The following is a 13,669-nucleotide window of genomic DNA, read 5'->3' as shown; positions in this document are numbered from 1 at the left end:
CCTCTTGGATCCCTCCTTGTTCCATGTTTTGATTTTTGGTGTCTACTTGATGGGATAAAAAATAGGGAAAGAAACTCCCCAGGACCAGGATCTGGGATTCAATGGGAATTCCCTCTTGGATCCCTCCTTGTTCCCTGTTTTCCTCCTTGATGGGGGAAAAAATCCAGGAAAGAAACTCCCCAGGACTGGGATTGGGGCTGGATCCTTGGGATCCGATGGGAATTTCCTCTGGGATCTCTCCTTGTTCCATGTTTTGATTTTTGGTGTCTCCTTGATGGGACAAAAAATAGGGACGGAAACTCTCCAGGACCGGGATTGAGGATTCTTTGGGAATTCCCTCTTGGATCTCTCCTTGTTCCCTGTTTTCCTCCTTTGGGGGACAAAAACCAGGAAAGGAACTCCCCAGGACTGGGATTGGGGCTGGATCCTTGGGATCCGATGGGAATTTCCTCTTGGATCTCTCCTTGTTCCATGTTTTCCTCCTTTGTGGGATAAAAAATAGGGAAAGAAACTCCCCAGGACCGGGATTTGGGATATGATGGGAATTTCCTCTTGGATCCCTCCTCATCCCTTTTATGTTCAAAAAACTGGGAAAGGAATTCCCTGGGACTGGGATTGGGGCTGGATCCTTGGGATCCAATGGGAATTCCCTCTTGGATCCACCATTATCGCTTGTTTTCCTCCTTTGGGGGATAAAAAACAGTAAAAAACTCCCCGGGATTGGGATCGGGGCCGGATCCTTGGGATTTGATCCCCCAATCATCCCGTGGACGGGAAGGATCTGGGAATTGGGCACATTCCGAGCCCGAATTCCCGGGATTGGGCAGGTCCTGGCCAAGCTGCTCTTCCACGGGACACGGCTGGTGAGCGACGTCCGCGTGGAGTCGGATCTGCGGGAATCGCGGCGCCGGGAAAAGGAGGGGCCCCAGAGGAGGAGGAGGTGAGGCCGGGAATTTGGGAATTCCGATGGGAAAATCCAGGTTTCCTGAGCTCATGAGCCGGCAATTTGGGAATTCCAATGGGGAAATTGAGGTTTTGTGAGCTCGTGAGTGAGAAATTTGGGAATTCCGTTGGATTCCGACGGGAAAATCAAGGTTTCATGAGCTCGTGAGCCAGGAATTTGGGAATTCCAATGGGGAAATTGAGGTTTCGTGAGCTCATGAGTGAGAAATTTGGGAATCTGCCAGATTCCGACGGGAAAATTGAGGTTTCGTGAGATCATGGACCGGGAATTCAGGAATTCTGCTGGATTCCGATGGGGAAATTGAGGTTTCATGAGCTCGTGAGTGAGAAATTTGGGAATTCCGTTGGATTCTGATGGGGAAATTGAGTTTCGTGAGCTCATGAGTGAGAAATTTGGGAATTCTGCCAGTTTCCGACGGGAAAATCAAGGTTTCATGAGCTCATGAGCCAGAATTCGGGAATTCCGCCAGATTCTGATGGAAAAATTGAGGTTTTGTGAGCTCGTGAGCTGGGAATTCAGGAATTCTGCTGGATTCCAATGGGAAAATTGAGTTTCGTGAGCTCACGGACCGGGAATTTGAGAATTCCAATTGGAAATTGAGGCTTTGTGAGATCATGAGTGAGAAATTTGGGAATTCCACTGGATTCCGATGGGAAAATCAAGGTTTCATGAGCTCATGAGCCAGAATTCGGGAATTCCACCAGATTCCGATGAGAAAATTGAGTTTCATGAGCTCATGAGTGAGAAATTTGGGAATTCTGTTGGATTCTGATGGGAAAATTGAGGTTTCATGAGCTCAGGAGACGGGAATTCGGGAATTCCGTTGTTTTCTGACGGGGAAATTGAGGGGATGTGATTCAGGGATGGGATTCAGGGATTCAGGGATGGGATTCAGAGATTCAGGGATTCAGGGATGGAATTCAGAGATTCAGGGATTCAGGGATGGGATTCAGAGATTCAGGGATTCAGGGATGGGATTCAGGGATTCAGGGATTCAGGGATGGGATTCAGGGATGGATTCAGGGATTCAGGGATGGGATTCAGGGATGGGATTCAGGGATTCAGGGATTCAGGGATGGGATTCAGGGATGGATTCAGGGATTCAGGGATTCAGGGATGGGATTCAGGGATGGGATTCAGGGATTCTGGGATGGATTCAGAGATTCAGGGATTCAGGGATGGATTCAGAGATTCAGGGATTCAGGGATTCAGGGATGGGATTCAGGGATTCAGGGATGGATTCAGAGATTCAGGGATTCAGGGATGGATTCAGAGATTCAGGGATTCAGGGATTCAGGGATGGGATTCAGGGATTCAGGGATTCAGGGATTCAGGGATGGGATTCAGGGATGGGATTCAGGGATTCAGGGATTCAGGGATGGGATTCAGGGATGGGATTCAGGGATGGGATTCAGGGATGGGATTCAGGGATTCAGGGATTCAGGGATGGATTCAGGGATTCAGGGAAGGGAAAGACCCCATGTCCAGAGCAATTCCCACCTATCCCAACTCTCATATTCCCTGTTTTTCCACAGGAGGGAAAATCTGGAGAGCGAATCCAAGCGGGGCACGGCGAAGTTGGCCGAGATCAATTCCAGGTGGGCCCAGGCCGGGGATCTGAAGATCCCTCAGGATTTGTGGGATCTGCTGGAGCAGCAGCGGGATCAGTGCCAGCAGCTCCTGGAGGACAAGAACCGCCTCATCCGAGAGCTCCAGCAGGTTTGGGGTTTTTTTTGGGGAATTCTCGGAGCTGATCCCAAGGGCCTGATATGGAAAACCCTTCCTGGAGTCCCCAGTTCCCAGGGAATTCCCAAAATTCCTTCCCGGAGAGGAGGAGTCGGGCTGGGGCTGGATCCAATCCCAGGCTGGGAGAGCTGGGAATGTCCAGCTGGATCAGGGAAGGATCCAGGGAATCCTGGGAGCCTTTTCCAGAGGGAAAGGAGAGCTGGGATTTGGGATTTGGGATCAAGGGGGAATGGAATTCCCAGTGGGAAAGGGGAGCTCGGGGTGGGATCTTGGGAATGGAATTCCCAGAGAATCCCCTGGGATCACCCAAGGATCCCAAGGATGGATTTTGGATCCCTGATCCAGGCTGGGGATCCACAGGGATCAGGAGATATCCCGGGATAAGAAGCCGGGAATTCCCAAGGTTTTCCCCAGAGCTCCCAGAGGATCAGGAATTTCGGCCACACGGAGACAATTCCAGAGGGGATTTGGGGTTTAGGGATTGATGGAACAGTGGGAAGGGGAGGGATAAATCCAGGAGATCCAAGGGAAAACAGGGAAAGGGGAAAGAGCTCCCAAATCCCGGCAGGGATGGAATTCCAGAGGTGGAAAATTATGGGAATGTTCCAAAATTATGGGAATGTTGCGGTGCCCCAAGGAGCTCCAGGAGGAGCTGGAATTTTGGGAAAAACAGGAGCCAGGGAATGGAATTCCCAGTGGGAAAGGGGAATTTAGGAAGGAATTCCCAGAGAATTCCCCGGGAGTGTCCCAAGGGTGGATTTGGGTCACCCCGGGATGGTGGGGAGTGTCCCTTGGATGGGATTGAAGGTCCCCATGGATCCCACCCCAAACCATTCCGGGATTCCGGGATCGAGGACACTCAGGATCCATCCCGAGGGGTTTTTATGGAATTTGGGGAATGGAAAACCCTTCCTGGAGTCCCCAGTTCCCAGGGAATTCCCAAAATTCCTTCCCAGAGAGGAGGAGTCGGGCTGGGGCTGGATCCAATCCCAGGCTGGGAGAGCTGGGAATGTCCAGCTGGATCAGGGAAGGATCCAGGGAATCCTGGGAGCCTTTTCCAGAGGGAAAGGAGAGCTGGGATTTGGGATCAAGGGCTGGAGGAGGCAGGGAATGGAATTCCCAGTGGGAAAGGAGAGCTTGGGGTGGGATCCTGGGAAGGAATTCCCAGAAAATCCCTGTGAATGTCCAAGGCAAAGTCGGAACATCCCGGGATCGTGTCGGGATTGGAATCCCGTGGAATTCCCATCAATTCCATCCTCTTTTCCCTGTTTTTTTCTGTCCCCAGGGTCTGGAGGCTGCGGACGGGCAGTACGAGCAGGCCCTGAAGGACCAGGAGGGCGAGATCCGGCTGCTCCTGGAGAGGATGGAAGAGCAGACCAGGAATGTGCTCAAATCCTACCGGCACCACCTCCGGCAGATCGAGGTGCACAATTCCCGGAGAAAAAAAAAATCCTCAAAAAAATAATGGGAAAAGTGGGAAAAATGCTCCTGTTTTTCCGGATCTTTTGTGGGGGGAAAAAAAAGGCAACAAACCTACAGGTTTCCTGGGAGTGCTGGGAATGCCAGGAGGAAAATTTGGGAAGCTGCGATCCCGGGATGTGTCGGAAATTCCTGGTGGGAATGGGGAAATGAGCCCCAAATTCCGTCTGGGAATTCCCAGTGGGAATGGGGAAATGAGAGTCCTAAATTCCACCCAGGAATTCCCAGTGGGAATGGGGAAATGAGCCCTGAATTCCAGCTGGGAATTCCCAGTGGGAATGGGGAAATGAGCCCTAAATTCCACCCAGGAATTCCCACAGGGAATGGGGAAAATGAGTCCTGAATTCCAGCTGGGAATTCCCAATGGGAATGGGGAAATGAGCCCCAAATTCCAGTCAGGAATTCCCAGCTGGGAATGGGGGAAATGAGCCCCAAATTCCAGCTGGGAATTCCCAGTGGGAATGGAGAATTGAGCTCTAAATTCCAGCTGGGAATTCCCAGTGGGAATGGGGAAATGAGCCCCAAATTCCAGTCAGGAATTCCCAGTGGGAATGGGGAAATGAGCCCTGAATTCCAGCTGGAAATTCCCAATGGGAATGGAGAATTGAGCCCAAAATTCCAGCTGGGAATTCCCAGTGGGAATGGGGAAACGAGCCCAAAATTCCAGCTGAGAATTCCTGGTGGGAATGGGGAAACGAGCCCCAAATTCCAGCTGTAATCGCGGCACCGGGATGAAATTCCGGGCAGATTCCGGAGCTCCGAGGGGCTGGGAATGATTTTGGGAAGGATGGGTCAGCGCCCGGTTGTTGTTCCCGTTGATTCCCGGCCTGGAATTCCCTGGAATTCCCACAGAAATCCTTCGAGGAGGAGCGGCGGGAGATGCTGACGAGCAACCGGAGGAGGTGGAACGAGGCCATCCAGGCCCACAACGACCAGGAGGTGAATCCCGCGGGATTTTTGGGATTTTAGGGAATGGCTGAGGGTGGAAAAATCCGAATCCGACCATTCCTGGCCCCGATCCACATCCCCGAGGATCCAAATCCACGTGGATTTAAATCCCACCGGGAACGGGGATTCCAGGGCTGGGGAAAATCTTTTCCAGGCAGGAATTGTTCCCAATTTTCAACTTCCAGGTGGGAATTGTTCCCAATTTCTGACTAAACCTCCTTTGTGACATTCCCTCTTATCCTGTGGGACTGGGGGCTGATCCCACCTGGCTCCAGCTTTTCCGGGAATTCCGGAGAGGGAAAATTCCCTCCTTTTCTCCAGGCTGAGCCCCTTTCCCTGGGCCATTCCCGGTGTTCCAGCCCCATTCCCAATCCATTCCCTTCTCCCGGACACGCTCCAGGTCCCGCTGGGAATGCCGGGATCGGCTCTGCCCTGGAGAAGGAGATGGAGATTTTTTGGGATTGGGGTGGGAACGGGCTGGGAATGGGATGGGTGGGGTGGGGTGAGGTTGGATGGGGTTGGATGAGGTTGGATGGGGTTGGAGGAGGTTGGATGAGGATGGATGAGGTTGGATGAGGATGGATGGGGTTGGAGGAGGTGGGATGGGGTTGGATTAGGTGGGATGAGGCTGGATGGGGTTGGATGAGGTGGGAGGGGGTTGGATGAGGCTGGATGGGGTTGGATGGGGTTGGAGGAAGTTGGATGAGGTGGGATGAGGTGGGATGAAATTGGAGGTTGGATGACTTTGGATGAGGTTGGATGAGGATGGATGAGGTTGGATGGAGTGGGGGGAGGTCGCAGGAAATTGGATGAGGTTGGGTGGGGTTGGATGAGGTTGGATGAGGTGGGAAGGGGTGGGAAGGGGTTGGATGAGGCTGGATGGGGTGGGATGGGGTTGGATGAGGTAGGAAGGGGTGGAATGAGGTGGGATGGGGTTGGATGAGGTTGGGTGGGACTGGATGAGGTTGGATGAGGTTGGAAGAGGCTGGATAAGGTGAGACGAGGTGGGATGAGGTTGGACGGGGTTGGATGAGGCTGGATGAGGTGGGATGGGGTTGGATGAGGTCGGATGGGGTTGGATGAGGTTGGATGGGACTGGATGATGTTGGATGAGGCTGGAAGAGGCTGGATAAGGTGAGACGAGGTGGGATGAGGTTGGATGGGGTTGGATGAGGTGGAATGAGGCTGGATGAGGTGGGATGGGGTTGGATGAGGTGGGATGAGGTGGGATGAGGTTGGAGGAGGTGTGAAGGGGCTGGATGAAGTTTGATGGGGTGGGATGAGGCTGGATGAAGTGGAGTGGGCTAGGAGGAAGTTGGATGAGGTGGGAGAAGATTGGATGAGGTAGGATGGGGTGGGATGATGTTGGGATGAGGTTGGAGGAGGTGGGAGGAGGTGGTATGAGGTTGGATGGTGTAGGATGAGGTGGGAGAAGGTTGGATGAAGTTGGATGGGATTGGATGGTGTAGGTTGAGGTGGGATGATGTTGGATGGGGTGGGATGAGGCTGGATGGGGTGGGATGGGCCTGGAGGCTGGATGAGGTTGGGTGGGGTTGGATGAGGTGGGATGAGGTTGGATGGGGTTGGATGAGGTGGGATGAGGTGGGATGGTGTTGGATGGCATTGGATAGGGTTGGATGAGGTGGGATGCAGTTGGAGGAGGCTGGATGAAGATGGACGAGATGGGATCAAGTTGGAGGAAATGGGATGGGGTTGGATGAGGTTGGATGGGGTTGGATGAGGTGGGATGAGGTTGGAGGAGGTGGGAAGGGGCTGGATGAAGTTTGATGGGGTGGGATGAGGCTGGGTGAAGTGGGGTGGGCTGGAGGAAGTTGGATGAGGTGGGATGAGGCTGGAGGAGGTTGGATGAGGTGGGGTAAGGTGGGATGAGGTGGGACGGTGTTGGATGGCATTGGATAGGGTTGGATGAGCTGGGATGCAGTTGGAGGAGGCTGGATGAAGATGGACGAGATGGGATCAAGTTGGAGGAAATGGGATGGGGTTGGATGAGGCTGGATGGGGTGGGATGAGGTGGGATGGGGTTGGATGAGGTCGGATGGAGTTGGATGAGGTTGGGTGGGACTGGATGATGTTGGATGAGGCTGGAAGAGGCTGGATAAGGTGAGATGAGGTGGGATGGGATTGGATGGGGTTGGATGAGGTGGGATGAGGTTGGAGGAAATTGGATGAGGTTGGATGGGGTTGGATGGGGTTGGATGAGGTGGGATGAGGTGGGATGAGGTGGGATGGGGTTGGATGAGGTTGGATGGGGTTGGATGAGGTGGGATGAGGTTGGAGGAGGTGGGAAGGGGCTGGATGAAGTTTGATGGGGTGGGATGAGGCTGGGTGAAGTGGAGTGGGCTAGGAGGAAGTTGGATGAGGTGGGATGAGGCTGGAGGAGGTTGGATGAGGTGGGATGGGGTTGGATGAGGTGGGGTAAGGTGGGATGAGGTGGGACGGTGTTGGATGGCATTGGATAGGGTTGGATGAGCTGGGATGCAGTTGGAGGAGGCTGGATGAAGATGGACGAGATGGGATCAAGTTGGAGGAAATGGGATGGGGTTGGATGAGGCTGGATGGGGTGGGATGAGGCTGGATGGGGTTGGGTGGGGTTGGATGACATTGGATGATGTTGGATGAGTTAGGATTAGGGGGGATGAGATTGAATGAGGTAGGATAAGGTTGGATGACATTGGATGGGGTTGGATGAGGTGGGAGGAAGTGAGATGAGGTGGGAGAAGGTTGGATGAGGATGGATGAGGTGGAGTGGGGTAGGAGGAGGGTGGAGGAGGTTGGACGGGGTTGAATGAGGTTGGATGATGTTGGATGAGATTGGATGGCATGGGAGAAGTTTGGAGGAAATTGGATGAGGCTGGATGAGGTTGGAAGGTGTAGGATGAGATGGGATGAGGCTGGATGGGGTTGGACGGGGTTGGATGGGATTGGATGAGGCTGGATGAGTCTGGATGGTGCAGGATGAGTTTGGATGAGGCAGGAAGGCGTAGGATGAGGCTGGATGAGGCAGGACGTGTCTCTCCTCGTCCCCGCAGCTGGAATTCCTGCGGGAGCGGATGGACAGGGCGCTGCAGTTTGAGAACCAGCTGAACCAGCTGCAGGAGGAGAGTCTGGAGAACTACGACAGCACGAAACTGCAGCTGGAGCACGACGTGGAGGTACCGGGGGAGGCCCCGGGTCACGGAACCACCGCTGGGAATCACGGAATGCCGGGAAGGGACCTCAAATCCCATCCCAGCCCGACCCCGACACCCCCCACCGCCGTCCCAGGCTGCTCCAAACTTTCCTTGGACACTCCCAGGGGTGGCCGCAGCTTTTCTGGGAATTCCTGCTCAGCTCCTCCTGGGAAGTTCTTGTTGGAGTCACCCCCGAATTCCCAGCTCCTGGAATTCCCAGTCATGGGTTCCTTAAGGAGATTCCCGCTGGGAATTCCCATGGAGCAATGGATACATCCCTGAATCCCATCCCTGAATCCCTGAATCCCTGAATCCCCGAATCCCATCCCTGAATCCCATCCCTGAATCCCATCCCTGAATCCCTGGATCCCTGAATCCCTGAATCCCTGAATCCCATCCCTGGATCCCATCCCTGGATCCCTTCTCATTCCATCCCCATCCCATTATCCCATCCCATCCCAATATCCCATTATCCCATTATCCCGTTATCCCGTTATCCCGTTATCCCATTATCCCGTTATCCCGTTATCCCGTTATCCCATTATCCCATCCCGGAATCCCCCGATGGGATGAATGTTGGAAAATCCCACGGAATCCAACCATTCCCAGCACTTCCCACATCCCTGGAACTTCCAGCTCCTCCCGGGAAGTTCTTGTTGGAGCCACCCCTGAATTCCCAGCTCCTGGAATTCCCAGCTCCTGGAATTCCCGGCTTTTTTCTGTTTTTTCTATTTTTTCTTTTTTCTCTTTTTTCTCTTTTTTCTTTTTTCTCTTTTTTTCTCTTTTTTCTTTTTTTCTCTTTTTTCTCTTTTTTCCTTTTTTCCCCCGTTTTCTCTCTTTTCTCTTTTTCTCCTATTTTTTTCTTTTTTATTTTTCTTCTCTTTTTTCAATCCTTTTTCCCTTTTTTCTCTTTTTCCCTTATTTATAAATTTTTTCCTCTTTTTTCCTTTTTTCTTTTTTTTTTCTTTTTTTTTTTTTTTATTTTTTTCCTTTTTTTTATTTTTTTTTTCCTTTTTTCTTTTTTTTCCCCAAACCTTCCCAGGAATTCCTCCACCTTTTCCCTAAACTCCCCATCTTATCTTTACTGTGAACTTTATCTTTATTTTTTATCTTTTCTTTTTTATCTTTCTTTTTTATCTATTTTTTATCTTTCTTTTTAATCTTTTTTATCTTTCTTTTTTATCTATTTTTTAATCTTTCTTTTTTTTCTTTTTTATCTTTCTTTTTTACCTTTTTTATCTTTCTTTTTAATATTTTTTATCTTTCTTTTTAATCTATTTTTATTTTCTTTTTTAATCTATTTTTATATTCTTTTTTAATCTATTTTTTTAATCTTTCTTTTTAATCTTTTTTCTTTTCTTTCTTATCTATTTTTTTATCTTTCTTTATCTTCTTTATCTTTCTTTTTTATCTTTTCTATTTTCTTTTTAATCTATTTTTATTTTCTTTTTTAGTCTATTTTTTATCTTTCTTTTTTATCATTTTTACCTTTCTTTTTTATCTTTTTTATCTTTCTTTTTAATCTATTTTTATTTTCTTTTTTTAATCTATTTTTAATCTTTCTTTTTCATCTTTTTCCTCTTTTTTCTCTTTTTTATCTTTCTTTATTATCTATTTTTTCTCTTTTTTTTATCTTTTTTATCTTTCTTTTTAATCTATTTTTATTTTCTTTTTTTAATCTATTTTTAATCTTTCTTTTTCATCTTTTTTCTCTTTTTTCTCTTTTTTATCTTTCTTTATTATCTATTTTTTTCTCTTTTTTTTATCTTTTTTATCTTTCTTTTTAATCTTTTTTTTTCTCTTTTTTTTATCTTTTTTATCTTCCTTTTTAATCTATTTTTTAATCTTTTTAATCTTTTTTGTCTTTCTTTTTAATCTATTTTTATTTTCTTTCTTATCTATTTTTTTATCTTTCTTTATAATTTTTACCTTTCTTTTTAATCTATTTTTATTTTCTCTTCTAATCCATTTTTCCTCTTCCTTCCCCAGTCCCTGGAGCGCAAACTCCGGCAGCTGCGGGGAACTTTCCACCTGAACCAGGTGAAGCTGGAATACAACCTGGACGTGCTGCGCCAGCTCAACGCCGAAAACTCCGCCATCAGATCCGCCCAAAAACGGAAAATCAGCCGGTAAAAAAACCCCCTTTTTTATCCCAAAACACCCCGAGAATCCCCAAATCCGGGGATTTATTAGTTTTATTTTCTCCCGCAGGTTCAGGAGCACCCTGGGCCTCCTGAGGGCCAAACTGGGGGCGCAGGAGAGGAAATTCCAGGAGGAGAAGCAGAGCCTGGAGTCGGAGCTGGAGAAGGTCACCCGGCTCTTCCAGGAGACCCAGAGCAGGACCAGGTGGGATTGGGGATTTTAGCCCTGGAATTTGTACCCTTTGGAAACTTCCGGAACCTTTTGGGATCATTTTGGGATCCCCCTTTTTGTTAGAAATGTGTTGGGATAATTTGGGATCCCCTTTTTATTATAAATTTATTGGGGCCATTTTGGGATCCCCTTTGTTTTTTATTGGGACTGTTTTGGGATGCACCTTTTTATTATAAAGGTATTGGGATCCCCTTTATATTATAAATTTATTGGGATCCTTTTGGGATCCCCTTTTTTATTGGGATCTTTTTGGGATCCCCCTTTTTGTTATAAATGTGTTGGGGCCATTTTGAGATCCCCTTTTTATTATAAATGTGTTGGGACACTTTTGGGCTCCAATTTTTATTATAAATGTAGTGGGATCATTTGGGATCCCCTTTTTATTATAAATGTATTGGGATCCTTTTTGGGATCCCCCATTTTGTTATAAATGTATTGGGACCCTTTTGGGATCCCCTTTTTATTAGAAATATGTTGGGACCCTTTTGGGATCTCCTTTTTTATTTGGATCCTTTTGGGATCCCGTTTTTATTATAAATGTATTGGGATTATTTGGGATCTTCTTTTTATTATAAATGTATTGGGATGTTTTTGGGATCCCCTTTTTATTATAAATGTGTTGGGACCTTTTTGGGATCCAATTTTTTATTGGGACCCTTTTGGGATCCCCTTTCTATTATAAATATATTGGGATCCTTTTTGGGATCCTCCTTTATATTATAAATGTGTTGGGACCATTTTGGGATCTCCTTCTTTATTTGGATCCTTTTGGGATCCACCTTTTTGTTATAAATGCATTGGGATCCCTTTTTTATTATAAATGTTTTGGGACCCTTTTGGGATCTTCTTTTTATTAGAAATGTGTTGGGACCCTTTTGGGATCCCCTTTTTATTTGGACCCTTTTGGGATCCCCTTTTCGTTATAATTGTATTGGGACCCTTTTGGGATCCAATTTTTATTATAAATGTGTTGGGATTATTTGGGATCCCCTTTTTATTATAAATGTGTTGGGACCCTTTTGGGCTCCAATTTTTATTATAAATGTAGTGGGATCATTTGGGATCCCCTTTTTATTAGAAATGTGTTGGGACCCTTTTGGAATCCAACTTTTATTATAAATGTATTGGGATCCCCTTTTTTATTATAAATGTATTGGGACCCTTTTGGGATCCCCCTTTTTATTGGGACCCTTTTGGGATCCCATTTTTATTATAAATGTGTTGGGATCAATTTGGGATCCCCTTTTTTATTTGGACCCTTTTGGGATCCTCCTTTTTTGTTATAAATGTTTTGGGATCCTTTTGGGATCCCCTTTTTATTATAAATGTATTGGGATACCCTTTTTTATTATAAATGTATTGGGATCTCCTTTTTATTACAAATGAATTAGGATCCTTTTGGGATCCCTTTTTTATTAGAAATGTGTTGGAATCCCCTTTTTATTATAAATGTGTTGGGATCAATTTGGGATCCCCTTTTTATTATAAATGTATTGGGATGTTTTTGGGATCCCCTTTTTTATTATAAATGTATTGGGACCTTTTTGAGATCCCCCTTTTTGTTATAAATGTGTTGGGATCAGTTTGGGATCCCCTTTTTATTATAAATGTATTGGGACCGTTTTGGGATCCCCTTTTTATTATAAATGTATTGAGATCTCCTTTTTATTATAAATGAATTTGGATCCTTTGGAATCCCCTTTTTATTATAAATGTATTGGGATAATTTGGGATCCTCTTTTTTATTTGGACCCTTTTGGGATCCCCCTTTTTATTTGGACCCCTTTGGGATCCCCTTTTTGTTATAAATGTATTGGGACCTTTTTGGGATCCCCTTTTTATTATAAACGTATTGGGATCTTTTTTGGATCCCCATTTTATTATAAATGTATTGGGATCCTTTTTGGATACTCTTTTTTATTATAGATGTTTTGGGAGCCTTTTGGGATCCCCTTTTTGTTATAAATGTGTTGGGATCCCCTTTTTATTAAAAATTTATTGGGACTCTTTTGGGATCCCCTTTTTATTATAAATGTATTGGGATAATTAGGGATCCCCTTTTTATTATAAATTTATTTGGATCCTTTTTGGGATCCTCCTTTTTGTTATAAATGTATTGGGATCTTTTTTGGGATCCCCTTTTTTTTGTAAATGTATTTGGATTATTTTGGGATCCCTTTTTAAATTATAAATGTATTGAGATCCTTTTGGGATCCCCTTTTTATTATAAAGGTATATTATAAAATTGTCATTTTTGCAAGATCTTTTCAATAGGATCAATAACTTTGTGGTCAGGGTATAATTATTATATAATTATAATTTTATAGTTATAATTATAAAAGAGTACAATTGTACTTCTAGTATTCATTCTAATATTTGCCAAAAGACAATTTTATAATATGCATTTATAACATTGTCGTAATAATAATAATAATAATAATAATAATAATAAATTCATATAAATAATAATAAAACTATTAGTATTTTAATAATAATATAATAAAATATAATAATAATAAAATGAAATTTAATAATAATTTTTAAGATAAAATTTAAATAATAATAATAATAATATAAATAATAAAATTTATTTTATTTAATATTAAAATAATAAAAATATAATCAAAAATAATAATAAAAATTAATAAAAATGTAATAATAGAAATAAAATTTAAACTTAAATGAAATAATAATAATAAAAAATTTAAATTTCTATAAATACTAATAAAAATATTAGTATTTTAATATTAATAATATATAATATAATATAATAAAAATGAAATTTAAAAATTATAATAATTTTAAAATAAAATTCAAATAACAATAAAATAACATTAATAATAAAAATATTTTCTTTAATAATAATAAAATTAAATTATAAAAAATAATAATAAAATAATAATAATAAATAATAGAATAAAATAATAATAATAATAAATAGAATAAAATAATAATAATAAATTTAAAT

At 44.7% G+C, this 13,669-nt stretch overlaps 1 protein-coding gene across 1 annotated transcript in view; it reads left to right on the top strand.

Annotated features, from left to right (window-relative positions):
- Window positions 1–13,669, top strand: part of DRC1 (dynein regulatory complex subunit 1) — a gene marked incomplete at its 3' end in the record, with an annotated part of 28,598 nt that overhangs the window by 2,050 nt on the left and 12,879 nt on the right. Inside the window, exons 2-8 of the mRNA XM_083857669.1 lie at window positions 828–940; window positions 2,500–2,683; window positions 3,996–4,151; window positions 5,042–5,128; window positions 8,188–8,310; window positions 10,318–10,457; window positions 10,540–10,674. Coding sequence (XP_083713795.1) covers window positions 828–940; window positions 2,500–2,683; window positions 3,996–4,151; window positions 5,042–5,128; window positions 8,188–8,310; window positions 10,318–10,457; window positions 10,540–10,674 — 938 coding nt within the window. The remainder of the gene's footprint in view (window positions 1–827; window positions 941–2,499; window positions 2,684–3,995; window positions 4,152–5,041; window positions 5,129–8,187; window positions 8,311–10,317; window positions 10,458–10,539; window positions 10,675–13,669) is intronic.

The sequence above is a fragment of the Zosterops lateralis genome, assembly GCF_965231275.1.
Source record: "Zosterops lateralis genome assembly, chromosome: 3".
NCBI classification, from domain to species: domain Eukaryota; kingdom Metazoa; phylum Chordata; class Aves; order Passeriformes; family Zosteropidae; genus Zosterops; species Zosterops lateralis.
Note: the sequence above shows the minus strand (reverse complement) of the source record. Positions and strands in the feature narration are given on the sequence as shown.